Source organism: Ylistrum balloti, unplaced genomic scaffold (genome assembly GCF_031769215.1).
Source record: "Ylistrum balloti isolate Yb309-2 unplaced genomic scaffold, AGI_CSIRO_Ybal_v1 Utg369820, whole genome shotgun sequence".
NCBI classification, from domain to species: Eukaryota; Metazoa; Mollusca; class Bivalvia; order Pectinida; family Pectinidae; genus Ylistrum; species Ylistrum balloti.
The window spans coordinates 374,678-402,460 of NW_026781988.1; the positions used below are offsets into that span (position 1 = coordinate 374,678).

General features: G+C 38.4%; 1 protein-coding gene across 1 annotated transcript; it reads left to right on the forward strand.

Moving 5' to 3' along the window:
* The first annotated feature begins 1,362 nt into the window (after positions 1-1,362).
* LOC132545048 (piwi-like protein 1) lies at positions 1,363-26,687 on the forward strand. Its single transcript, XM_060208716.1, is given in 16 exon segments — positions 1,363-1,470; positions 3,462-3,702; positions 4,654-4,868; positions 5,210-5,334; positions 5,796-5,949; positions 11,625-11,748; positions 14,174-14,291; positions 14,928-15,042; positions 16,606-16,793; positions 18,722-18,873; positions 20,185-20,309; positions 20,633-20,807; positions 22,014-22,170; positions 23,427-23,552; positions 26,048-26,195; positions 26,571-26,687. Coding segments are annotated over 16 exon segments (2,388 nt in total).
* Positions 26,688-27,783: the final 1,096 nt, after the last annotated feature.

A 27,783-nucleotide genomic window follows, 5' to 3' on the forward strand; every position in this document is an offset into this window, starting at 1 on the left:
GGGGCGTGGATAATTACTTGCATATATACACTTAGGTTGGTGTAGTCTGGGCCCCGAGAATCTGATCAGTGGGTGTACAGCTTCGGCCAGTTAATTAATTAGAGACTATCCCCACTTCCTTGATAATCACACTTATGCAATTTCCCGTTCGGACAGTGGCCACCTAGTAGTAGAGTAATTATCAGGGTCTATTTCAAGTAACAAATTAGCAGGGAGGATCTCAACCTTGCACCTCGAGCACAGGTGGGCATACTTCAACAATCGTATCATCTAGCAACAAGTTAAGGCCACATTAGGGGATGGCCGGACAAGCTTGGTCCAGAGTAAGATAAAAGGGGGAGATCTTTAGGTTAGAAGACACTGCCTTGGGGGAGCCCACCAGACGGACAGACGACATCACACCTGTATCCAGTGCCAGTAATAAACTACAGAAGTACCAGCAGCCGAGTTTGTCTCTTGTTTTGTAACACTCCCCTCCTCCCTGCCCCCTAGACAATTGTAACAAAACGAGTAAAAAAAAAAAAAAAAAGGGGGGGGGGGGGTTAATGATAACTTTGGAATGGTGTGTATCGTAGAGAGCAGCATCTTAGTTTAAAGTACATCAGGTCAAAAGTCAGTTAATGCTGGACCGAGGAAAAGATCCCGTGAGTGATAGGTAGTGATGCACGCCTGATAACGGGCGGGATGTGTACCCAAGTGGTGAAGCACCGTGGCAGAATATCGCCAGTATGATGCTCTCTTTTGTGTGTCTCGCGCTGGCGCACGTATTTGTAAATAAACAAGATAAGAAACAATGTATAAGGTAGATAAAAGACGGGAAGTTGATAACGGGAAACTCTAGTCGCACGTGCCTTCGGGGGCTGGGTTATTGTTGTCCAATTGGGACTAGGCTTAAATTAAGTATTTTGGTATTATTTATACAAAGACAATAGCCAGCAGAAGTCTAGTCGTGTTTGAGATCGAGTAGCTAGAGAGAGTTGGGAGTCGGACGTGGAGACGGGCAGAGTCTCGTATGGGACCTGCTCCGCGTTGGAGCGGGGCCCTGGCCAAGTTGGCCCATGGACATTTGTATGGAACTCTTTGATATGGACGGGTAGGTGTTTAGTTTTTGTCTGCCTTACACAGGTGGTTATTTTTGGTGCCACGACATGCTGCTGTATGTTGATTAGGAACTATCTTTTGTAATGGATATTAACGCGAAGTACTAATTATGGAAAACCACTATACGATGAAATAAACGTTTCGGCCAACCCAAGTAAACACCGTGTTTAGTCATTGTGTTACACAATGCTGTTTTGAGTTTGATACCACATGAATCCTGTTTGCAGCAACTGACTACATAGTTACTTAACCAAAACAAAAATGCCTGGACGGGCCAGAGGACGATCCAGAGGTCGGTCTCGAGGAAGTGGAACTCCTCAGGAAGAGCCTTCCAGAAGACCAGGGAAAGAACAAAAAAGCGCACCACCAGTAAGCACTGTTTGTTAATAATTACAGAATCGTGTTCTAATGAGAGTCAATTTTTATTTCAATTTCTAAAATGTATCAGTGTTTTCCAATAAAACTTCTAGTTCAGCAATTATTCTCTTCCAATAAGGTATAATTTGCAAAAATTATCATGATCAAGACAATTGGTTGTTCATTATGCACTTACTACTGAGGGGTAGAGTACATTTTACATTGGGAATTTTGTAAATCAACAGAATATATTTTTTATTATAGAAATATAGATAATAGTGTGCTGAACTGTCAACACATTTAAACCAGGTTTGGAAGATGAAATTATGTAGAGATATAATTGTAACCTGAATTCTGATCAATCTAGGTAATACTCACAGGGTGTTTTGTAGGTAGGAACATTTGTATATGTTATTCTTTTACAAGTTAAAATAATTAACTTTTGATAGGAATCAATTTGAAACACAATATGGATTTATTATTTCATCATACTGTCAAATGAGTTTGATTGTGTTACTGTTTTTCTCCAGACAACAGTAGCTGAGATTTATTGTGTTACTGTTTTTCTCTCCAGCCATCAGTAGCTGAGTTTTATTGTGTTACTGTTTTTCTCCAGCCATCAGTGGCTGAGTTTGATTGTGTTACTGTTTTTCTCCAGCCATCAGTAGCTGAGTTTTATTGTGTTACTGTTTTTCTCTCCAGCCATCAGTAGCTGAGTTTTATTGTGTTACTGTTTTTCTCTCCAGCCATCAGTAGCTGAGTTTTATTGTGTTACTGTTTTTCTCCAGCCATCAGTAGCTGAGTTTTATTGTGTTACTGTTTTTCTCTCCAGCCATCAGTAGCTGAGTTTTATTGTGTTACTGTTTTTCTCTCCATCCATCAGTAGCTGAGTTTTATTGTGTTACTGTTTTTCTCTCCAGCCATCAGTAGCTGAGTTTTATTGTGTTACTGTTTTTCTCCATCCATCAGTAGCTGAGTTTTATTGTGTTACTGTTTTTCTCCATCCACCAGTAGCTGAGTTTGATTGTGTTACTGTTTTTCTTTCCAGCCATCAGTAGCTGAGTTTTATTGTGTTACTGTTTTTCTCTCCAGCCATCAGTAGCTGAGTTTTATTGTGTTACTGTTTTTCTCCAGCCATCAGTGGCTGAGTTTTATTGTGTTACTGTTTTTCTCTAGCCATCAGTAGCTGAGTTTGATTGTGTTACTGTTTTTCTCTCCAGCCATCAGTGGCTGAGTTTGATTGTGTTACTGTTTTTCTCTCCAGCCATCAGTAGCTGAGTTTTATTGTGTTACTGTTTTTCTCCAGCCATCAGTAGCTGAGTTTGATTGTGCTGAGTTTGATTGTGTTACTGTTTTTCTCTCCAGCCATCAGTGGCTGAGTTTGATTGTGTTACTGTTTTTCTCTCCAGCCATCAGTAGCTGAGTTTTATTGTGTTACTGTTTTTCTCCAGCCATCAGTGGCTGAGTTTGATTGTGTTACTGTTTTTCTCCAGCCATCAGTAGCTGAGTTTGATTGTGTTACTGTTGTTCTCTCCAGCCATCAGTGGCTGAGTTTGATTGTGTTACTGTTTTTCTCCATCCATCAGTAGCTGAGATTTATTGTGTTACTGTTTTTCTCCAGCCATCAGTAGCTGAGTTTGATTGTGTTACTGTTTTTCTCTCCAGCCATCAGTAGCTGAGTTTGATTGTGTTACTGTTTTTCTCCATCCACCAGTGGCTGAGTTTGATTGTGTTACTGTTTTTCTCCATCCATCAGTAGCTGAGATTTATTGTGTTACTGTTTCTCTCCATCCATCAGTAGCTGAGTTTTATTGTGTTACTGTTTTTCTCCATCCATCAGTAGCTGAGTTTTATTGTGTTACTGTTTTTCTCTATCCATCAGTAGCTGAGTTTTATTGTGTGACTGTTTCTCTCCAGCCATCAGTAGCTGAGATTTATTGTGTGACTGTTTCTCTCCAGCCATCAGTAGCTGAGATTTATTGTGTTACTGTTTTTCTCTCCAGCCATCAGTAGCTGCCCCTCCCCCTAGTGAGGCTATGAGTATAGTCAATAACAGTAGGGGACATTACTGTGGTGGATTGACAACACCCAGACCAGGGGCAGGAGATTTCGTGAGAGCTCCAGTGTTGGAGATGACTCAGTTGAGAGTTGGAACCAGAGATGCCAGACAAATAGGAAGGAGAAGGGAGGATTTTTATTATGCTGATGTCCATACCCGTCGAGCTCATAACATAGACAAAAAAGGTTAACCCTGTGTTTTCTTCTTTTTATCATTTTCCAATGATTTAAAAAAAAATGACTGCAATGAATTTGGGAGCTGTGACGGCATTCTGTATAAAACTTGTTCAGTGAGTGATAGATCACACTAGCATTAATGTACCAATATCAAAATTCATGTGTAATTTTTTTAAGAAGGCATTAATGTACTGATATATACTGTACATTGATCAAACCATTATGTATATTACATGACCTCACAAAAGCATTCACAAAGCTTTTTCACAGCGATTTCAGGGTGGTCAGGTGGCGCAGTGGTAACACTCTCGCAGTGGTAACACACTCGCAGTGGTTACACACTCGCAGTGGTAACACACTCGCAGTGGTAACACACTGACAGTGGTTACACACTCGCCTTTCAACAAGTAAACTAAGGTTCAGTACTTTGATTGGAAGAGGTATGAGGTCATCTGCCTGACCCTTTGCACACTTGAATCTGCACCACCAAGCTTGGTTAATATAAGCTACTTGCTTTTTCATAATTACTATAATGAAAGAATCTAATCGTGACCAGTATGATGAGATAATTAGGCTCTTAGACTCCCTGTAAACATATCCAGTCTGTTCATGGTACATTGAACAGGTGACCATCACAAAAGTTTTGTCAGTATTTTGATTGTGGAGAGAATTTAAAAACATCACAGATTTCCTTTTGAACTTTAAAATAAATGTGAAAAAATTGGCGTTTAAGCAGGTAATGTAGGTCACTCTTGTTTGTTTGGATGAAGATGTTCAGGAACGTGTTTTTCACGAGGAAACGTGCGTAAAAAAGAAAAGACACAAGACAAAAAGTTATTGTAAAGATCATACAATCTTTTAGAATTGTAAAACTTTTAAGATCTTTGACGAGGGACATGCTGTCCTACATTGTTTAATAACTTGTAGATTTCAACTACTTCTCTTTATTTTACATTGCAGGAAGTTCTGGGATGCCGATACAACTTGTGGCCAACTTTTTTACTTTTGACTGTGATGAAGAGTGGGCCCTTTACCAGTATCACGTGGACTTCAACCCAGTGATAGAGAGTCGTAAGATGAGAGCAGGACTACTCTCAACACATGCTGAGCTTCTGGGGCGAACCAGAATGTTTGATGGAATGATCTTGTATTTGCCTCGAAGACTGCCACAAGAGGCAAGATAAATAGAACACCGATGTTATTTAGATTTGTAGATGTTGGCATTTGTTGATTGGACTTTTAAAAGGTCATCAAAAAAACAATATGAATTTGTTTTACTGTAATTAACTTATGGGTCTAAGATGCTTAGGGTGGTCACTTCCCTGCAATTTCACAATACAAATACTTTCTGTATTATGTCAGGACATTCAAATTAAATTTATTGATGTTCGTATACCATACATGCACCTTCTGTGCTGATGTGATATGTACAGCTAAATCCTTGACTTCTAGTTATTAAACAAATTTGCATTTTGACCCTTACATGGTTGTAACTATCCTTTTCTATTCTCTTCAGACAACTAAGGTTTTCAGTCAAACAAATCATGGCGGTGAAAATATTCGCATTACAATCAAATTGACTAACACCTTCAACAGTTCCAGTCCGCAGTTCTTGCATTTTCTCAACGTATTATTAAAAAGGTAAATTGGAAATATTAATCCTAGAATTAACTAAAAATTTGTCTTAACAGAAAATATGATAAGTGTTTTATAACATAAAGGATTTAGTGTTTAGGGTGATGCCATTGATAATTTAATGTATAGACTGCTCATTAGAACTGATATGTGACTTACCAAGGTAACATGGCTAATGGGTGACTTAGCTACGCTGACTTTATTACATCAACACTTTAACTGTACTGAAGTATTTGACATACTAAAGCAGCATTGTGTAAGCTTTTACACTTACTGACCTTGACAAGTTTTATCTCTAGGTTCATGGCTTTATATCATTGATCATTATTTGAGTGTTGTTCGTTGACCTCCTTTATAGTGAATTAAAAATTTATTGTCATTATGCTTTTGATGATTTTGGATGGATTGGTGATGATATTTTCATTCTGTTTAATGATTGAAAAGTAAATTTGTTTGATTTTCTACAGAGCACTGCACCTGATCAACATGGAGCCAATCGGTAGGAACTATTATAACATGGAACTTTCTGTCGAAATTCCTCAACACAAGTAAGTTATTTTCTTTGAATTAACCTTCGGCCAGGCTTACTATAACTATTTCCCAGATACATGGTCACTACATGTGTATTATGATGATGACACTTTTATTATGTAACACATAGTGGTTATTTCTATAACAACAGGTGATTTTTGTTCCAACAGGTGACAAGGTATATACCGTAAGCTTCTGATCTTGAACAACAAATGTTATTTGAGTAAATGTGAAGCAATAACTTCATGCATACTGTAAGGATTGGTATGAGGTCATGTTGTACATCTAACGTCAGTTTCTGCAGTGAAAATAATGATATCCGGTCCTACAAACAAATACAAAAAAGGAACCAGTTCCTGGAGTTGTAATGGAGATCCATTTTCACATTTCTCCTCTGTAATTATATACACTTCTCCTTCCGGAATCATATTTTCTTTGTGTTATGTGGATATTTGTGTATGTGACTTGTGTTATGTCTGGCTTTGTGTGTGTGACTTGTGTTATGTCTGGCTTTGTGTGTGTGACTTGTGTTATGTCTGGCTTTGTGTGTGTGACTTGTGTTATGTCTGGCTTTGTGTGTGTGAACTGTGTTATGTCTGGCTTTGTGTATGTGACTTGTGTTATGTCTGGCTTTGTGTGTGTGACTTGTGTTATGTCTGGCTTTGTGTGTGTGACTTGTGTTATGTCTGGCTTTGTGTGTGTGTGTGATTGGGCTTTGTGTTGACTTGTGTTATGTGTCTGGCTTTGTGTATGTGACTTGTGTTATGTCTGGCTTTGTGTGTGTGACTTGTGTTATGTCTGGCTTTGTGTGTGTGACTTGTGTTATGTCTGGCTTTGTGTGTGTGACTTGTGTTACATTGGGCTTTGTGCATTTGTGTTATGTCTGGCTTTGTGTGTGTGACTTGTGTTACATTGGGCTTTGTGCATGTGACTTGTGTTATGTTTGGCTTTGTGCATGTGACTTGTGTTATGTTTGGCTTTGTGTGTGTGACTTGTGTTATGTCTGACTTTGTATATGTGACTTGTGTTATGTGGGGCTTTGTGTGTGTGACTTGTGTTATGTCTGGGTTTGTGTTTGTGACCTGTGTTATGTCTGGCTTTGTGTATGTGACTTGTGTTATGTCTGGCTTTGTATGTGTGACTTGTGTTATGTCTGGCTTTGTGTGTGTGACTTGTGTTATGTCTGGCTTTGTGTATGTGACTTGTGTCTGGCTATGTGACTTGTGTGATGTCTGGCTTTGTGTGTGTGACTTGTGTTATATCTGGCTTTGCATATGTGACTTGTGTTATGTCTGGCTTTGTATATGTGACTTGTGTTATGTGGGGCTTTGTGTGTGTGACTTGTGTTATGTCTGGGTTTGTGTTTGTGACTTGTGTTATGTCTGGCTTTGTGTGTGTGACTTGTGTTATGTCTGGCTTTGTGTGTGTGACTTGTGTTATGTGTGGCTTTGTGTGTGTGACTTGTGTTATGTCTGGCTTTGTGTATGTGACTTGTGTTATGTCTGGCTTTGTGTGTGTGACTTGTGTTATGTCTGGCTTTGTGTGTGTGACTTGTGTTATGTCTGGCTTTGTGTGTGTGACTTGTGTTATGTCTTTGTGTGTGTGACTTGTGTTATGTGGCTTGACTTGTGTGTGTGTGTGACTTGTGTTATGTCTGGCTTTGTGTATGTGACTTGTGTTATGTCTGGCTTTGTATGTGTGACTTGTGTTATGTCTGGCTTTGTGTGTGTGACTTGTGTTATGTCTGGCTTTGTGTATGTGACTTGTGTAATGTCTGGCTTTGTGTTTGTGACTTGTGTTATGTCTGGCTTTGTGTGTGTGACTTGTGTTATGTCTGGCTTTGTGTGTGTGACTTGTGTTATGTCTGGCTTTGTGTGTGTGACTTGTGTAATGTCTGGCTTTGTGTTTGTGACTTGTGTTATGTCTGGCTTTGTGTTTGTGACTTGTGTTATGTCTGGCTTTGTGTGTGTGTGTGACTGTGTGTAATATCTGGCTTTGTGTGTGTGACTTGTGTTATGTCTGGCTTTGTATATGTGACTTGTGTTATGTAGGGCTTTGTGTGTGTGACTTGTGTTATGTCTGGCTTTGTGTGTGACTTGTGTTACATTGGGCTTTGTGCATGTGACTTGTGTTATGTTTGGCTTTGTGTGTGTGACTTGCGTTATGTGGGGTTTTGTGTATGTGACTTGTGTGATGTCTGGCTTTGTGTGTGTGACTTGTGTTATATCTGGCTTTGCATATGTGACTTGTGTTATGTCTGGCTTTGTGTTTGTGACTTGTGTTATGTCTGGCTTTGTGTGTGTGACCTGTGTTATGTCTGGCTTTGTGTGTGTGACTTGTGTAATGTCTGGCTTTGTGTTTGTGACTTGTGTTATGTGACTTGTGTAATGTCTGGCTTTGTGTGTGTGACTTGTGTTATGTGTGTGTGACTTGGTTATTTGGCTTTGTGTGTGTGTGTGTTACTTTGTGTGTGTGACTTGTGTTATGTCTGGCTTTGTGTTTGTGACTTGTGTTATGTCTGGCTTTGTGTGTGTGACTTGTGTTATGTCTGGCTTTGTGTTTGTGACTTGTGTTATGTCTGGCTTTGTGTGTGTGACTTGTGTTATGTCTGGCTTTGTATATGTGACTTGTGTTATGTGGGGCTTTGTGTGTGTGACTTGTGTTATGTCTGGGTTTGTGTTTGTGACTTGTGTTATGTCTGGCTTTGTGTGTGTGACCTGTGTTATGTCTGGCTTTGTGTTTGTGACTTGTGTTATGTCTGGCTTTGTGTATGTGACTTGTGTTATGTCTGGCTTTGTGTGTGTGACTTGTGTTATGTCTGGCTTTGTGTGTGTGACTTGTGTTATGTCTGGCTTTGTGTATGTGACTTGTGTAATGTCTGGCTTTGTGTGTGTGACTTGTGTTATATCTGGCTTTGCATATGTGACTTGTGTTATGTCTGGCTTTGTGTGTGTGACCTGTGTTATGTGGGGCTTTGTGTGTGTGACTTGTGTTATGTCTGGCTTTGTATATGTGACTTGTGTTATGTGGGGCTTTGTGTGTGTGACTTGTGTTATGTCTGGGTTTGTGTTTGTGACCTGTGTTATGTCTGGCTTTGTGTATGTGACTTGTGTTGTGTTATGTCTGGCTTTGTATATGTGACTTGTGTTATGTGGGGCTTTGTGTGTGTGACTTGTGTTATGTCTGGGTTTGTGTTTGTGACTTGTGTTATGTCTGGCTTTGTGTGTGTGACTTGTGTTATGTATGTCTGGCTTTGTGTGGCTTGTGTTTTGTGTGTGTGACTTGTGTTATGTCTGGCATTGTGTATGTGACATCTGAAATGAATGGCTAAGAGTTTGTGACATGTGTAATATCTGGCTTTGTGTGTGTGACTTGTGTTATGTCTTTGTGTGTGTGCTTGTGTTATTTGTGTGTGACTTGTGTTATGTCTGGCTTTGTGTGTGTGACTTGTGTTATGTCTGGCTTTGTGTGTGTTGTGTGTGTGACTTGTGTTATGTCTGGCTTTGTGTGTGTGACTTGTGTTATGTCTGGCTTTGTGTGTGTGACTTGTGTTATGTCTTGTGTGTATGTGTTGGCTTTGTGTGTGTGTGTTATGTGTGTGTGTGTGACTTGTGTTATGTCTGGCTTTATGTCTGGCTTTGTGTGTGTGACTTGTGTTATGTCTGGCTTTGTGTGTGTGACTTGTGTTATGTCTGGCTTTGTGTGTGTGACTTGTGTTACATTGGGCTTTGTGTATGTGACTTGTGTTATGTCTGGCTTTGTGTGTGTGACTTGTGTTATGTCTGGCTTTGTGTGTGTGACTTGTGTTATGTCTGTCTTTGTATATGTGACTTGTGTTATGTGGGGCTTTGTGTGTGTGACCTGTGTTATGTCTGGCTTTGTGTGTGTGACTTGTGTTATGTCTGGCTTTGTGTTTGTGACTTGTGTTATGTCTGGCTTTGTGTGTGTGACTTGTGTTATGTCTGGCTTTGTGTATGTGACTTGTGTTATGTCTGGCTTTGTGTGTGTGACTTGTGTTATGTCTGGCTTTGTGTGTGTGAACTGTGTTATGTCTGGCTTTGTGTATGTGACTTGTGTAATATCTGGCTTTGTGTGTGTGACTTGTGTTATGTGGGGTTTTGTATATGTGACTTGTGTTATGTCTGGCTTTGTGTGTGTGACTTGTGTTATGTCTGGCTTTGTGTGTGTGACTTGTGTTATATCTGGCTTTGTATATGTGACTTGTGTTATGTGGGGCTTTGTGTGTGTGTGTAACTTTGTGTGTGTGCTTTTTATGACTTGTGTTATGTGGCTTTGTGTGTGTTTGTGTATGTGGGGCTTTGTGTGTGTGACTTGTGTTATGTCTGGCTTTGTGTGTGTGACCTGTGTTATGTCTGGCTTTGTGTGTGTGACTTGTGTAATGTCTGGCTTTGTGTTTGTGACCTTGTGTTTGTGTGACATGTGTATATATTGGCTTTGTGTATGTGAGAAATAACTTTGTGTGTGTACTTGTGTATATGTGACTTGTGTAATGTAGGGGCCTAAAGGCAATACAAGGAATATTACCTAAAGCAACATAACATTATATGCTTAGTGTACCACACTTATTGTACCACACTTTTCCAGGACCACCTATAAGCATGCTTAGTGTACCACACTTAGATGTTCTGGTTATCATCTGTCCTGTCCTTAGCTACCACCTGTATATGCATGCTTATTGTACCACACTTTGATATTCTCGCTATCATCTGTCCTTAGGACCACATTATAAGCATACTTATTGTACCACACTTTGATGTTCTGGCTATCATCTGTCCTTAGGACCACCTGTATAAGCATGCTTATTGTACCACACTTTGATGTTCTGGCTATCATCTGTCCTTAGGACCACCTGTATAAGCATGCTTATTGTACCACACTTTGATTTTCTGGCTATCATCTGTCCTTAGGACCACCTGTATAAGCATGCTTATTGTACCACACTTTGATTTTCTGGTTATCATCTGTCCTTAGGACCACCTGTATAAGCATGCTTAGTGTACCACACTTAGATGTTCTGGCTATCATCTGTCCTTAGGACCACCTGTATAAGCATGCTTATTGTACCACACTTTGATTTTCTGGCTATCATCTGTCCTTAGGACCACCTGTATATGAGCATGCTTATTGTACCACACTTTGATGTTCTGGCTATCATCTGTCCTTAGGACCACCTGTATAAGCATGCTTATTGTACCACACTTTGATGTTCTGGCTATCATCTGTCCTTAGGACCACCTGTATAAGCATGCTTATTGTACCACACTTTGATGTTCTGGCTATCATCTGTCCTTAGGACCATCTGTATAAGCATGCTTATTGTACCACACTTTGATTTTCTGGCTATCATCTGTCCTTAGGACCACCTGTATAAGAGCATGCTTATTGTACCACACTTTGATGTTCTGGTTATCATCTGTCCTTAGGACCACCTGTATAAGCATGCTTATTGTACCACACTTTGATTTTCTGGTTATCATCTGTCCTTAGGACCACCTGTATATAAGCATGCTTATTGTACCACACTGATGTTCTGGCTATTATCTGTCTTTAGGATCACCTGTATAAGCATGCTTATTGTACCACACTTTGATTTTGTAGCTATGTTCCACTTTACTAGCTATCAGCTTTACTATAAAGAATATGTACAATATTGAAACAATTCTATTTAAAATCATCATTTTTAAAATTTTTTGTGGTATGGCTTTATATATAAAATGTTTACTGCTTGTGTTGTTTTTGTACAGGCATATAACATAAAGATTGGAGATGATCTTCAGCCGATGTTAGTGAGCCGAGTTAAACTAACTGGCATGAAGACCAAAAGTCTGGAAACACTCCTCCTTGTTCCAGAGTTATGTTTTCTGACTGGTAGGAATAATGTTAACTTTTTTCTGAATAATATTGATGGAAAGAGTTAGGGAAATTCGTCATTGGTAGAAGTAGTGCCAGGACTACGTATCTACAATAAACATATTCCATAGTTTGAGAGTGGAGGCATAAATTGTGAATAGAAAGAAATCAGCGAGAAATTTTAACAATCCTTTTCTTCAAACCCAGATATGTTTAGAATCTTGGCTGCTTAAGTGGTCACTTGTCATTAACACCAACTTTCATTTCAATAATCTTTCTATGAATACAGTGCTAATCAGTCTTATTTGGCAAAAGATTGCTGACAAGCATCATAGCCTTTCATCTTGCTGTTGAAGTCTTGAGAAGTCTAACTGGGGGGTCACCATAGCTCAGTCAGTAGTATGATAACATAACCTTCACTGAAGATCTGAGGTTCTATATTCCATGGTGATTGGTGTTTCTTAGGTAGCTGAGCATCACACCAGTCTGTGTTGTCATTTTGTCCTTGGGCAAGACACTTCACTCCAATTTCTTTGGATGACATTTGGTGGGCCTCTTGTACATTGTTCAGTGAGGTAGACACCAGCTACTACAAGGAGACTATAATTGAAATGACTATGACTGTTGCCGGGCCAATAACCCTGCAAATTTAAAACAAACAGAAATCTAACTTGTAAGTCACTGTGGAGTTTTGGGCATACTTCGCTGGTCCTAGGTGTGACTGCTGTTTATAACTGCATGATCTTCATTTACTTCCATCAAGATAGATGGGGTGGGGGGAGGGGGGTTGGTTAGGGGGTGATGGGGTGGAGTGGGGCATGCTGTAATCAGGTTTTCCTTTTCACAGACATCTCCTGTTAGACTTATTTACATTCATCTTAACTAACCTCTGACATTGCTCACCTGGGTATTATTAATAACAGTTATGTGACTTTTGATACGATACTTGATCTTGATCTACTAAAGGGAATATTCCTGTTATTTAGATATTCCTGTTATTTAGATAAAGACAACTAAAGGGAATATTCCTGTTACTATAAATATAGATAAAGACAACTAAAGGGAATATTCCTGTTACTATAAATAAAGATAAAGACAACTAAAGGGAATATTCCTGTTACTATAGATATAGATAAAGACAACTAAAGGGAATATTCCTGTTACTATAGATATAGATAAAGACAACTAAAGGGAATATTCCTGTTACTATAAATAAAGATAAAGACAACTAAAGGGAATATTCCTGTTACTATAGATATAGATAAAGACAACTAAAGGGAACATTTCTGTTACTATAAATAAAGATAAAGACAACTAAAGGGAATATTCCTGTTACTATATATATAGATAAAGACAACTAAAGGGAATATTCCTGTTACTATAGATATAGATAAAGACAACTAAAGGGAATATTCCTGTTACTATAAATATAGATAAAGACAACTAAAGGGAATAACTAGGATAAAGACAACTAAAGGGAATATTCCTGTTACTATAAATAAAGATAAAGACAACTAAAGGGAATATTCCTGTTACTATAGATATAGATAAAGACAATAAAGGGAACATTTCTGTTACTATATAGATAAAGACAACTAAAGGGAATATTTCTGTTACTATAAATAAAGATAAAGACAACTAAAGGGAATATTCCTGTTACTATAGATATAGATAAAGACAACTAAAGGGAACATTTCTGTTACTATAAATAAAGATAAAGACAACTAAAGGGAATATTCCTGTTACTATAAATATAGATAAAGACAACTAAAGGGAATATTCCTGTTACTATAGATATAGATAAAGACAACTAAAGGGAATATTCCTGTTACTATAGATATAGATAAAGACAACTAAAGGGAATATTCCTGTTACTATAGATATAGATAAAGACAACTAAAGGGAACATTTCTGTTACTATAAATAAAGATAAAGACAACTAAAGGGAATATTCCTGTTACTATAAATATAGATAAAGACAACTAAAGGGAATATTCCTGTTACTATATTCCTGATATAGATAAAGACAACTAAAGGGAATATTCCTGTTACTATAGATATAGATAAAGACAACTAAAGGGAATATTCCTGTTACTATAAATATAGATAAAGACAACTAAAGGGAACATTTCTGTTACTATAAATAGATAAAGAAAACTAAGATGAATGTTCTTAACACAAAGTTTGATGGACAATTGACCACAATAGTTACTGATTGGTTCTTATTTAAATATCAGATGATATTAAAAGCTGATGTTTTATCTAAGGACCCATTTAACCCATTGATGTAATTAGTCTTTGTGACTTTTTTATGTTTGAAGATTACAAGCTTAAACATATCCAGGCAATGAGTGTGTGTATCAAGACGAGAAAAAAAATGTTTACTGATATATCCATTCGCTCACTAGCGAGTAATAATATAGTGTCAATTTTAACATTACAGGCTTGTCAGATGATGTTAGGAGAGATTTTACAGTGATGAAAGATGTTGCTTCCCACACCAGGATTGCTCCAGAGGGCAGATGCAATACCTTGTCTGGCTTCATGAATCAGATAAATACGTAAGAAAGATTTTTATGTCACCCGAGAGTTTTGTTTCAGTTCAATGATTATGCTTGGGAAGGGAAAACTTTATTTAGACAAATTGAGAACCCTGTAAATTGTAATGGGAACATGAATATTTGATAATTAATGATTTGAACAGTGAACGATACAACACAAAAATAGAAAAGTCATTTTCGGTACTAAAATGAGTCTGTCTGAATGACAACTCACCCTTTAATTTTGTGGTGATCTTTAAGACTGAGTATCACAGGAAAACCGAAATAGTGGTTGGGTTCACCTTTCACCCAGGCGTTCAGGGCTTGTTTCAGGAAACAGACATAAAAACGTATTGGATCACATGCCTGATCATGTCGGTTTTCCAGGGGAACTCCAGTTTCTTCCATCAGTAAGATCCCTCAGGTGCTTCCACCCAGGCCAACAGGAGTGATTTATATAGAAATGTGATTAGTGAAATTAATGATGATGCTAACACAGTTGGAATCTTGGTGATATTTCCTACTTAGTTATTTTCAGAAATCGGGTACCTACCTAAAGAATATTTGGTCTGGATGCTTAGTTAATTCCTCATACTATCACTACCAACATGTGCACACTCTGAAAATTTGAGGTAAAATTTCATCTGTTGTTTTTAGAACACCAAAGGTTGTGGAAGAGCTGAGAGGATGGAGACTTCGGTTCTCACAGAACCTTCTGCAGCTAGGAGGACGTGTCTTACCAAAGGAAGCCATTTACCTGTCAAATGCCCAGGTAATTTGAGTTGTTTGAGACATAAAAGCTGAGAAGAGCAAGACAGCTTTGGGGGGACTATTTCTACTTTCTTCACTGATGTTACAGTTCAGTTGGTAGAACTGCTCTTTGTCAATCCCGGCTTCATATTGTCCCTAACATATCTCCTACACTCATTGACCAATCTTCAGCTAAATTTTACAATTAAATATCTTATGTGAAATGTTGTAATCTGAAATAAGATTGTGTTTACTTTTTTTACAGTGCTGATTGTACAAAGATTGTTCAAGGTTTGTCTTTACGTCCTGTGTATTTCTGACCTACATTTTGTCTGTTTGTCTTTACGTCCTGTATATTTCTGACCTACATTTTGTCTAATGTTTGTCTTTACGTCCTGTATATTTATGACCTACATTTTGTCTGTTTGTCTTTACGTCCTGTATATTTCTGACCTACATTTTGTCTGTTTGTCTTTACGTTCCTACATTTTGTCTGTTTGTCTTTACGTCCTGTATATTTCTGACCTACATTTTGTCTGTTTGTCTTTACGTCCTGTATATTTCTGACCTACATTTTGTCTAATGTTTGTCTTTACGTCCTGTATATTTATGACCTACATTTTTTGTGTCTTAATGTTTGTATTTCTACGTACATTTTGTCTTATGTTTGTCTTTACGTCCTGACCTGACATTTTTTCTTATGTTTGTCTTTACGTCCTGTGTATTTATGACCTACATTTTGTCTAATGTTTGTCTTTACGTCCTGTGTATTTATGGCCTACATTTTGTCTAATGTTTGTCTTTACGTCCTGTGTATTTATGACCTACATTTTGTCTGTTTGTCTTTACGTCCTGTATATTTCTGACCTACATTTTGTCTGTTTGTCTTTACGTCCTGTATATTTCTGACCTACATTTTGTCTGTTTGTCTTTACGTCCTGTATATTTCTGACCTACATTTTGTCTGTTTGTCTTTACATCCTGTATATTTCTGACCTACATTTTGTCTGTTTGTCTTTACGTCCTGTATATTTCTGACCTACATTTTGTCTAATGTTTGTCTTTACGTCCTGTATATTTATGACCTACATTTTGTCTGTTTGTCTTTACGTCCTGTATATTTCTGACCTACATTTTGTCTTATGTTTGTCTTTACGTCCTGTGTATTTATGACCTACATTTTTTCTTATGTTTGTCTTTACGTCCTGTGTATTTATGACCTACATTTTGTCTAATGTTTGTCTTTACGTCCTGTGTATTTATGACCTACATTTTGTCTTATGTTTGTCTTTACGTCCTGTGTATTTATGGCCTACATTTTGTCTAATGTTTGTCTTTACGTCCTGTGTATTTATGACCTACATTTTGTCTAATGTTTGTCTTTACGTCCTGTGTATTTATGACCTACATTTTGTCTTATGTTTGTCTTTACGTCCTGTGTATTTATGACCTACATTTTGTCTGTTTGTCTTTACGTCCTGTGTATTTATGACCTACATTTTGTCTTATGTTTGTCTTTACGTCCTGTGTATTTTTGACCTACATTTTGTCTTATGTTTGTCTCACTTCCTGTATATTTCTGCAGTGTAACTACAATCAGGAGGATGCTGATTGGAGCAGAGATCTTTGTGGCAAGGAAATGATAACAAGTGTATCTCTAGTTAATTGGGTAATTTGTTATACCAAGCGTGATACAGGAAAAGCCTCAGATCTGGTGAACACACTTAGTAAGGTGGGACCACCAATGGGCATGACGATCAACTGCCCACAGCAGTAAGTACACACTTAGTAAGGTGGGACCACCAATGGGCATGACGATCAACTGCCCACAGCAGTAAGTACACACTTAGTAAGGTGGGACCACCAATGGGCATGACGATCAACTGCCCACAGCAGTAAGTACACACTTAGTAAGGTGGGACCACCAATGGGCATGAGGATCAACTGCCCACAGCAGTAAGTACACACTTAGTAAGGTGGGACCATCAATGGGCATGACGATCAACTGCCCACAGCAGTAAGTACACACTTAGTAAGGTGGGACCACCAATGGGCATGACGATCAACCGCCCACAGCAGTAATTACACACTTAGTAAGGTGGGACCACCAATGGGCATGATGATCAACTGCCCACAGCAGTAAATACACACTTAGTACGGTGGGACCAGCAATGGGCATGACGATCAACTGCCCACAGCAGTAAGTACACACTTAGTAAGGTGGGACCACCAATGGACATGACGATCAACCGCCCACAGCAGTAAGTACACACTTAGTAAGGTGGGACCAGCAATGGGCATGACGATCAACTGCCCACAGCAGTAAGTACACACTTAGTAAGGTGGGACCAGCAATGGGCATGACGATCAACTGCCCACAGCAGTAAGTACTCACTTAGTAAAGTGGGACTTCCAATGGGCATGAGGATCAACTGCCCACAGCAGTAAGTACACACTTAGTAAGGTGGGACCAGCAATGGGCATGACGATCAACCGCCCACAGCAGTAAGTACACACTTAGTAAGGTGGGACCAGCAATGGGCATGAGGATCAACCACCCACAGCAGTAAGTACACACTTAGTAAGGTGGGACCACCAATGGGCATGACGATCAACCGCCCACAGCAGTAAGTACACACTTAGTAAGGTGGGACCACCAATGGGCATGACGATCAACCGCCCACAGCTGTAAGTACACACTTAGTAAGGTGGGACCACCAATGGACATGATGATCAACTGCCCACAGCAGTAAATACACACTTAGTAAAGTGGGACCACCAATGGACATGAGGCCCAAAGCAGTAAGTACACACTTAGTAAAGTGGGACCACCAATGGGAATGATGATCAACTGCCCACAGCAGTAAGTACACACTTAGTAAGGTGGGACCACCAATGGACATGATGATCAACTGCCCACAGCAGTAAGTGAACTACTTAAGTCATGTAATATTGGATTGTTTGGTGTTATGTGACAAACATTTCTTCGGGATGTACACAGACCATGTGACCTAATCATTTTTTCGGGAGGTACACAGACCATGTGACCTAATCATTTTTTCGGGAGGTACACAGACCATGTGACCTAATCATTTTTTCGGGAGGTACACAGACCATGTGACCTAATCATTTTTTCGGGAGGTACACAGACCATGTGACCTAATCATTTTTTCGGGAGGTACACAGACCATGTGACCTAATCATTTTTTCGGGAGGTACACAGACCATGTGACCTTATAATAATCAATGATTTTAGTGTATAGGTGATACATATATCAAAACCAAATTCTATATTCCATAAATTTCTAGTCGGTCAGCTGTCAGGATTGACATGTCAATAAATAAAAGGTGTATGCAAGTTATTTCTAGACATGACCAGTTCATAGCAAACCCATTTGTAAGATCAATTTTAAATGGTTTTTAAAATTTTGGTTGTCGTTGGTGGATGATAAAGGGTCACAATTAAGATGTGAAGGTTTTAAGATTTTAATTGTTGTTGGTTGATGGTGAAGGATAAAAAGATTTTAGTAGTCATTGGTTGATGTTGAAGGGTCAAAGTTCACATTTTACTTCTTTTGAAAAACTGAAGCTGTAGTTACAGATTGTGCTGTACACCATTCCATTATTGGGAGTGGAGGGATGGAGAGTGGAGCATGCCTGTGGAAACCCCTGCTTACCCTGGTTTTGTTTTGTTTCCATAGATGTTTGTGGAATGACGATAGCTTTTCTACTTTCCTGAACAATTTAAAGAGATATGTAACAAGAGAAACTCAGCTAGTTCTGTGCATCCTGCCCACCACAAGAAAGGATCGGTATGATGCAATCAAAAAGGCTTGCTGTGTTGACCATCCAGGTAGGATTGGAGTAATTGTGTATAAAATAGCTAGCCTGATGAGAGATAATATCCATCAGTAAATTGTTAATGAAAGGATAACATTTCTTTTGTTTTAAATTTACTGTATGCTGTCGCCATTTGGTCAGTTCAGGTGGCATATTGTCTCATCATACTCGAATGAAACACTCGATATAGAAGTCAAGGTCATCACCTTCTTTTATAGGTCAAACAATCATACTTGTTTGTGGTTTCCATCTTGAGGACATCTCTCAAGCCTATCAATGATTCTCTTGTTATATGATACAGACGTTGTTGTAAACATACACACAGATCACACACAGATCACCTTCTGGATGTATACACACAGATCACACACAGATCACACACAGATCACCCTCTGGATGTATACACACAGATCACACACAGATCACCCTCTGGATGTATACACACAGATCACACACAGATCACACACAGATCACCCTCTGGATGTATACACACAGATCACACACAGATCACACACAGATCACCCACTGGATGTATACACACAGACCACCCTCTGGATGTATACACACAGATCACACACAGATCACCCTCTGGATGTATACACACAGACCACCCTCTGGATGTATACACACAGATCACACACAGATCACCCTCTGGATGTATACACACAGATCACACACAGATCACCCTCTGGATGTATACACACAGATCACACACAGATCACACACTCCAGATGTATCACACACACACAGATACACACACACACAGACACAGATGTATACACACAGATCACACACAGATCACCCACTGGATGTATACACACAGATCACCCACTAGATGTATACACACAGATCACACACAGATCACCCTCTGGATGTATACACACAGATCACCCTCTGGATGTATACACACAGATCACACACAGATCACCCTCTGGATGTATACACACAGATCACACACAGATCACCCTCCAGATGTATACACACAGATCACACACAGATCACCCACTGGATGTATACACACAGATCACCCACTAGATGTATACACACAGATCACACACAGATCACCCTCTGGATGTATACACACAGATCACACACAGATCACCCCATGGATGTAAACACACAGATCACACACATATCACCCACTGGATGTAAACACACAGTTCACACACAGATCACCCTCTGGATGTATACCAATCTTAAGAAATAATATCCAAGAATTGATAAATTTTCATGTTGTGTTCAGATAAAAGTTTCATCCCAACTAAAACAATAGCTTGTGTGTACTACATAATTGGTATAATTGCTGATAAACATTTTTGTTTAGTGCCTAGCCAGTGTGTGGTAGCCCGTACTCTGGCTAAGAAACAGATGTTGATGTCTGTGGCAACAAAGATTGCCATTCAGCTTAACTGTAAACTTGGTGGAGAGGTCTGGCGTCTTGACATTCCTGTAAGTTCTACAAAAAAATGTTATGTTAATAAGGGACATAAACAACTTCTTTTGTTATTTGTTTGAAATAATTTTTTCTTCAAAATCACAGAGATGTTTAAATGACCATCACCATTCCATGGTCATATGGAATGGTTCCTTGGTCCCTCATTGTACATACTTGACAAATAACAAGATACTCCTTGAAGTAGAACAACACACACTGACCAGCACAAAGACCTTTTTGTTAAACTAGCTCTGGATTGACAAGAATTATTGTAGAAATATTTGCTCTAAGATTTGATATCAAGAAGTCTTTACAATTTATCTTTTCTCCAAAATAGCTGAAGAATTTGATGGTTATCGGTATTGATACGTACCATGACTCGGCTAGAAAAGGCAGATCTGTTGGAGGTGTGGTATGTAGCATTAACAGATCCATCACAAGGTTCTACTCCAGATGTACCTTCCAGCACACTGCGCAGGAGCTCAACGATGGACTCAAGATCTGTGTTAGAGGTAGGGAGGGTAAAGATCTGAAGATCTGTGTTCAAGATAGGGAGGGTAAAGTTCTGTGTTAAAGGTAGGGATGGTAAAGATCTGTGTTAGAGGTAGGGAGGGTAAAGATCTGTGTTAAAGGTAGGGAGCGTAAAGTTCTGTGTTAAAGGTAGGGAGGGTAAAGATCTGTGTTAAAGGTAGGGAGGGTAAAGATCTGTGTTAAAGGTATTGAGGGTAAAGGTCTGTCTTAAAGGTATTGAGGGTAAAGATCTGTCTTAAAGGTAGGGAGGGTAAAGTTCTGTGTTAAAGGTAGGGAGGGTAAAGTTCTGTGTTAAAGGTAGGGAGGGTAAAGTTCTGTGTTAAAGGTAGGGAGGGTAAAGATCTGTGTTAAAGGTAGGGAGAATAAAGTTCTGTGTTAAAGGTAGGAGGATAGAAATCACAACTAGTTGATCACCGATTGATACATTTAAGCAAGTGTGTTCTTTTACAGGTAAAATCTTGGGGCTCACTTTCCATAATTTTTCAAGAATTTACCACCTCTTGGTTTTGTATATAGATATAGCTGTATAAATCTACTGATACTAATTTATCATGAATATTACGAATTTGTGGTCGAAGTAAAATCAACAAAAATAATACCTCTCCACAAAAAATAATTCTTTCACTGTAATTTTCTTACCCAGTATAGTTGCATCCCTGCTTTGAATTCTGTTTGATTTCCTTGTCATACCCGAGGGGTAGATGGGGGATCATTCTGACAGGCCAACAGGATAATGATGTCGCAACAAGAATGCCAAGCATGGAGATAACATCAATATTTCATGTTTAGATGCCAAAAAGGGAGAAAATAATCCTTCAGTTCCCTTTAGGGTGAGATACGGTGGTCTCAACCCTCAGGGAAAGATTATTAAGTAGGCAAACTTTCCGCAGCCACATGTTGTCTGACCTTGTTTTTTTGCCTGGAGTTGAGATCATCCTATTTCACCCTTAAGGGAAAGATTTTATTAATCTTCAGTTAACAAACATTGAAAATGTAAAATTTTTGGTAGTAATTTTATGATGTTCAAAGTAGAATCATTTCTGATGATCAAAATTATTTTAAAGATGTAGTTTTATGAAAATATCAATTTGAAGTATACAGCCATGTATTTGTTCCCCTGATGTGGGGCATAAACATTTATGATAACAAATAGAAACGATTTGTGAATAATCTGTGTTTGATTGTAGATGCATTGAGAAAATATCATGAAGTGAATGGCATGTTGCCAGAAAAGATCGTCATCTTCAGAGACGGTGTTGGGGATGGACAGCTCCCAGCCGTACATGAACATGAGGTGCCACAAGTTATAGGTACAATCAGGGAGTGTGCTGGAGATGATTACAAGTAAGTTAGACTTATTGTGGTATCCAAATTCAACTGTAGCTCCGGGTCATCTGTTGTTAAGTTACCTTCCTGATATCTGAGAATAGGATGAAAATTTCTGAATGAAATTATATATAACTAAAGATTCACTTTCAATAATTGTTTTTATATGTCAGTGAGATTAGACACCTGAGTGAGCATATTCAAATCTTCTCTAAACTTCTATACATATAATGTTATAATTACAAGGAAATATGAACATTTCAACGTAATCATAATTCAAACTCAAATTCAATAATATTACGGCAAAAATGTCAACAAAAGAAAGATTTACAGAGGGACTCCGGAAAAAGTACTGAAAAAGGAGAATAAGACCAGGTGTTGTGGAAGAGTAAGCATCTTCTGCTTCATCCATGACACCCACCATGTAAATCTTTGTCAATCCTACTCAATAGTTTTTTTCACAATGATAATTGTAATACAGATATAGTTTATAGCTGATCAGTTCACACAAATCAAATATATCTGCATTTTAAGAAAAAAATGTTGCTGTTTTACAATATAAAAAGCAAAACTTTTTGTAGAAAGTTTAGCATTGTCCATTAATTCTTTTAGTTTGATTTATTATAGGAAAGTCATTGCTATTAAGTTACATGTTTTATGATATTGAAGGGACAATATAGATAATTATTTTTACACATTTTGATACCGTTATGTGCTATTTTTGGGCATTAGGCAGAAGTATGAGAATTTTACTTAACAAATAAAAAGGAATATCAGAATTTGTATTAGAGGCAGCTGTGTCAGGTTTCAGTGAAATATGGTTAAAAAAACACAGCAGTCGACAAAGCATTCCTTCCAACTTTGTCATACTCACTGCTTCCAGTCTTTGTACATGGAACAAAATCTTCATCGGTGAAACATTGTTGCACCACTGTAACTGCCATTGTTACTGTTACGGTGTGATTGGTGTGATGGTTTTGTCTAATGACAGGACCTGTGTAAGGTCTCCTCACACATATTCAGTGAGGTTTCAGCCTGTTACAAATGGTCTGTTGTACATATTGTTCTATCTGCAATCTCCTTGTTAATATAATTCAAATTGGCAATGTAACAATGATTATTGTGGGAAAACAAATTGTCATTTTTGTACATAAATACTGCTCATTGATATAAAGGTGTGAGTAGTGACCCTGTCCCTTAATTCTTTCACTTTTTATAATGTTGGAGGTCTGACATCTTTGCGAAATGTTATCATGATTCTGTATTTATTGCAGTTGCAAGGTTGCAGTTGTTGTAGTAAAGAAGAGGATAAACAGTCGATTCTTTGCAAAGGCTGGAGTAACATTCACTAACCCAGTACCAGGAACAGTTATTGATACAGAGGTCACTAAACCAGAGTGGTAAGTACCAGGAACAGTCATTGATACAGAGGTCACTAAACCAGAGTGGTAAGTACCAGGAACAGTCATTGATACAGAGGTCACTAAACCAGAGTGGTAAGTACCAGGAACAGTCATTGATACAGAGGTCACTAAACCAGAGTGGTAAGTACCAGGAACAGTCATTGATACAGAGGTCACTAAACCAGAGTGGTAAGTACCAGGAACAGTTATTGATACAGAGGTCACTAAACCAGAGTGGTAAGTACCAGGAACAGTCATTGATACAGAGGTCACTAAACCAGAGTGGTAAGTACCAGGAACAGTAATTGATACAGAGGTCACTAAACCAGAGTGGTAAGTACCAGGAACAGTCATTGATACAGAGGTCACTAAACCAGAGTGGTAAGTACCAGGAACAGTCATTGATACAGAGGTCACTAAACCAGAGTGGTAAGTACCAGGAACAGTCATTGATACAGAGGTCACTAAACCAGAGTGGTAAGTACCAGGAACAGTAATTGATACAGAGGTCACTAAACCAGAGTGGTAAGTACCAGGAACAGTCATTGATACAGAGGTCACTAAACCAGAGTGGTAAGTACCAGGAACAGTAATTGATACAGAGGTCACTAAACCAGAGTGGTAAGTACCAGGAACAGTCATTGATACAGAGGTCACTAAATTGATAGAGTGGTAAGTACCAGGAACAGTAATTGATACAGAGGTCACTAAACCAGAGTGGTAAGTACCAGGAACAGTCATACAGAGGTCACTAAACCAGAGTGGTAAGTACCAGGAACAGTAATTGATACTAAACCAGAGTGGTAAGTACCAGGAACAGTAATTGATACAGAGGTCACTAAACCAGAGTGGTAAGTACCAGGAACAGTCATTGATACAGAGGTCACTAAACCAGAGTGGTAAGTACCAGGAACAGTAATTGATACAGAGGTCACTAAACCAGAGTGGTAAGTACCAGGAACAGTAATTGATACAGAGGTCACTAAACCAGAGTGGTAAGTACCAGGAACAGTAATTGATACAGAGGTCACTAAACCAGAGTGGTAAGTACCAGGAACAGTCATTGATACAGAGGTCACTAAACCAGAGTGGTAAGTACCAGGAACAGTCATTGATACAGAGGTCACTAAACCAGAGTGGTAAGTACCAGGAACAGTCATTGATACAGAGGTCACTAAACCAGAGTGGTAAGTACCAGGAACAGTAATTGATACAGAGGTCACTAAACCAGAGTGGTAAGTACCAGGAACAGTCATTGATACAGAGGTCACTAAACCAGAGTGGTAAGTACCAGGAACAGTCATTGATACAGAGGTCACTAAACCAGAGTGGTAAGTACCAGGAACAGTCATTGATACAGAGGTCACTAAACCAGAGTGGTAAGTACCAGGAACAGTCATTGATACAGAGGTCACTAAACCAGAGTGGTAAGTACCAGGAACAGTCATTGATACAGAGGTCACTAAACCAGAGTGGTAAGTACCAGGAACAGTCATTGATACAGAGGTCACTAAACCAGAGTGGTAAGTACCAGGAACAGTCATTGATACAGAGGTCACTAAACCAGAGTGGTAAGTACCAGGAACAGTCATTGATACAGAGGTCACTAAACCAGAGTGGTAAGTACCAGGAACAGTCATTGATACAGAGGTCACTAAACCAGAGTGGTAAGTACCAGGAACAGTCATTGATACAGAGGTCACTAAACCAGAGTGGTAAGTACCAGGAACAGTAATTGATACAGAGGTCACTAAACCAGAGTGGTAAGTACCAGGAACAGTCATTGATACAGAGGTCACTAAACCAGAGTGGTAAGTACCAGGAACAGTCATTGATACAGAGGTCACTAAACGAGAGTGGTAAGGAGCAGATTTAATTGTCTAGACTATTGTTATGACCTCAGTTTAAGGCTGGTAGACATAACATCTTAAGCGTATTTTAAACTTACATATACTTTATGCTCTGTATAGTTTTAGACCATATTACAGTACTAGTCTAGCATCAATTTCGGCCTGCTTATAAGCCTGTTTGTTTTTAATGCAGTTCTTTATTACTGTCCTTTCAACCTTAAGAATTTGTGTTGACTCATTGTCGTAACTCATTTTTAATGATTCTGTAATTGTACCTTTCTCTGTCATTCATCCATTAACTATTACTTCACTCACTCATTAAAAGATATTTTGAAATGTTTAGAACTAATTAATATCTTAATACTATATTGTAATTTTACAAGGCCTAAAAATACCCATTTTTCTTGACGTATCAGACCATTTTCAAGTAAGGAGTGTTGTTAATGAAATTCTGATTCCTTCTCCTTAGACTACTGTTTGAAAAAAACATCAAAGTGTTTCCTTGAGGTATGCATTCAGTTCTGTTTGCTGAAAATGTTGAACCAGTTGACAGAAAAGATATTCAATAGGAAGAAAATAGTAGCTTTCATTTTACTGTACATCTGTTTAGTTGTAAGTTCATGTATTCGTGTTTTTAATTAGGTTTGACTTCTTCCTGGTGTCACAGTCAGTGCGACAAGGAACAGTAACTCCTACACATTTCAATGTTATCTTTGATACAACTGGTCTAAAGCCTGACCACATGCAGAGACTCACCTACAAGATGACACATCTCTACTACAACTGGCCGGTAAGTTATACCTAGTGATATTCACCAGAGAAAATAAATCTGTTACTTGTGTTCAGTACAATATACTTACTTGTGTTAAGTAAACTGCTGTCTGATCTGTGATAAAACAAATACCTTTTGGCTCAGCATTATTGCTATCACCTGCTTGCATTGTTATTATTTCTAAGATATCCAAGAAAGACTTTGGATCAGGTTTATCACAAAGTTGGGAAGCAGTCATGTGACCTTGAACTTTATCTTACGTTCAAATTTGTTTTAAAAACAGACTTTTTAGTAGTAGAAGACTTCAATTTAAGGTTAAACTTAGTACTGTGATAAGTTTTTTTACAAGCTGAAAGTGAGGTTATAGTATAAAGTCTAAATTTCTTATTTCAGGGAACCATACGTGTGCCAGCTCCATGCCAATATGCACACAAGCTTGCCTTTCTCGTGGGACAGTCACTTCACAAGGAGCCTTCCTTAGACCTTGCTGATCGTCTTTACTTCCTGTAAAACATACATTAACCTGACAAAGTCAAGCATTACCATGAACTACTTACTCTCTACAAGAACTTTTTACTGAGGATGTCATAATTATTACAAACATAAACCAGGTATTTTTTTACTTATTGATGTTGATCAATTTTATTGATTTTATTGATCAGATGTCATCAGTAAATCAGACTTACTCCAAGTTACCCATATATCAGCTATTGTTTGGTGTCCTTAATGTTACAGTTTTTGATACCCATTCACAGTTAATCAAAACATGTGTATAGACAGAGATGTTATATATGTCTTTGGTATAGATTATAGGTCAATATACAAGACAGGAATGATATGTATTCATGAATAGTTGACCAATAATAACTTAAACATTGTGCTGTCATACGACCCAATTTGTACATCTTTGATACAGGGCTGTGCTCTAGTGAGCTACTGGGTATCACTATGTTAGGGTGTCAGTCCTTATATTTTACATATTACAGGTCGATCATCTTTACAATTATGCAATGTTTTTATTACAAAATACCTATCACCACATTTATCCTGTGACAAGCAAAATATGTTAACCTATAACTATTGACTCTATAATTCAGTGGATGTTTTATCTCAAATGATGAAATATGTTGTAACAAAATAAGAGACAAACTCGGCTGCTGGTACTTCTGTAGTTTATTGCTGGCACTGGATACAGGTGTGGTGTCGTCTGTCCGTCTGGTGGGCTCCCCCAAGGCAGTGTCTTCTAACCTAAAGATCTCCCCCTTTTATCTTACTCTGGACCAAGCTTGTCTGGCCATCCCCTAATATGGCCTTCATTTGTTGCTAGATGATACGATTGTTAAATATGCCCACCTGTACAAGGTTGAGATTCCCCTGCTAATTTGTTACTTGAAATAGACTCTAATGATTACTCTACTGCTAGGTGGCCACTGTCTGAACGGGAAATTGCATAAGTTTGATTATCAAGGAAGTGGGGATAGTCTCTAATTAATTAACTGGCCAAAGCTGTACACCCACTGATAAGATTATCCTGGCCCAGACTACACCAACCTAAGTGTATATATGCATGTAATTATCCACGCCCTTGTGAACTACCTATGTGTGT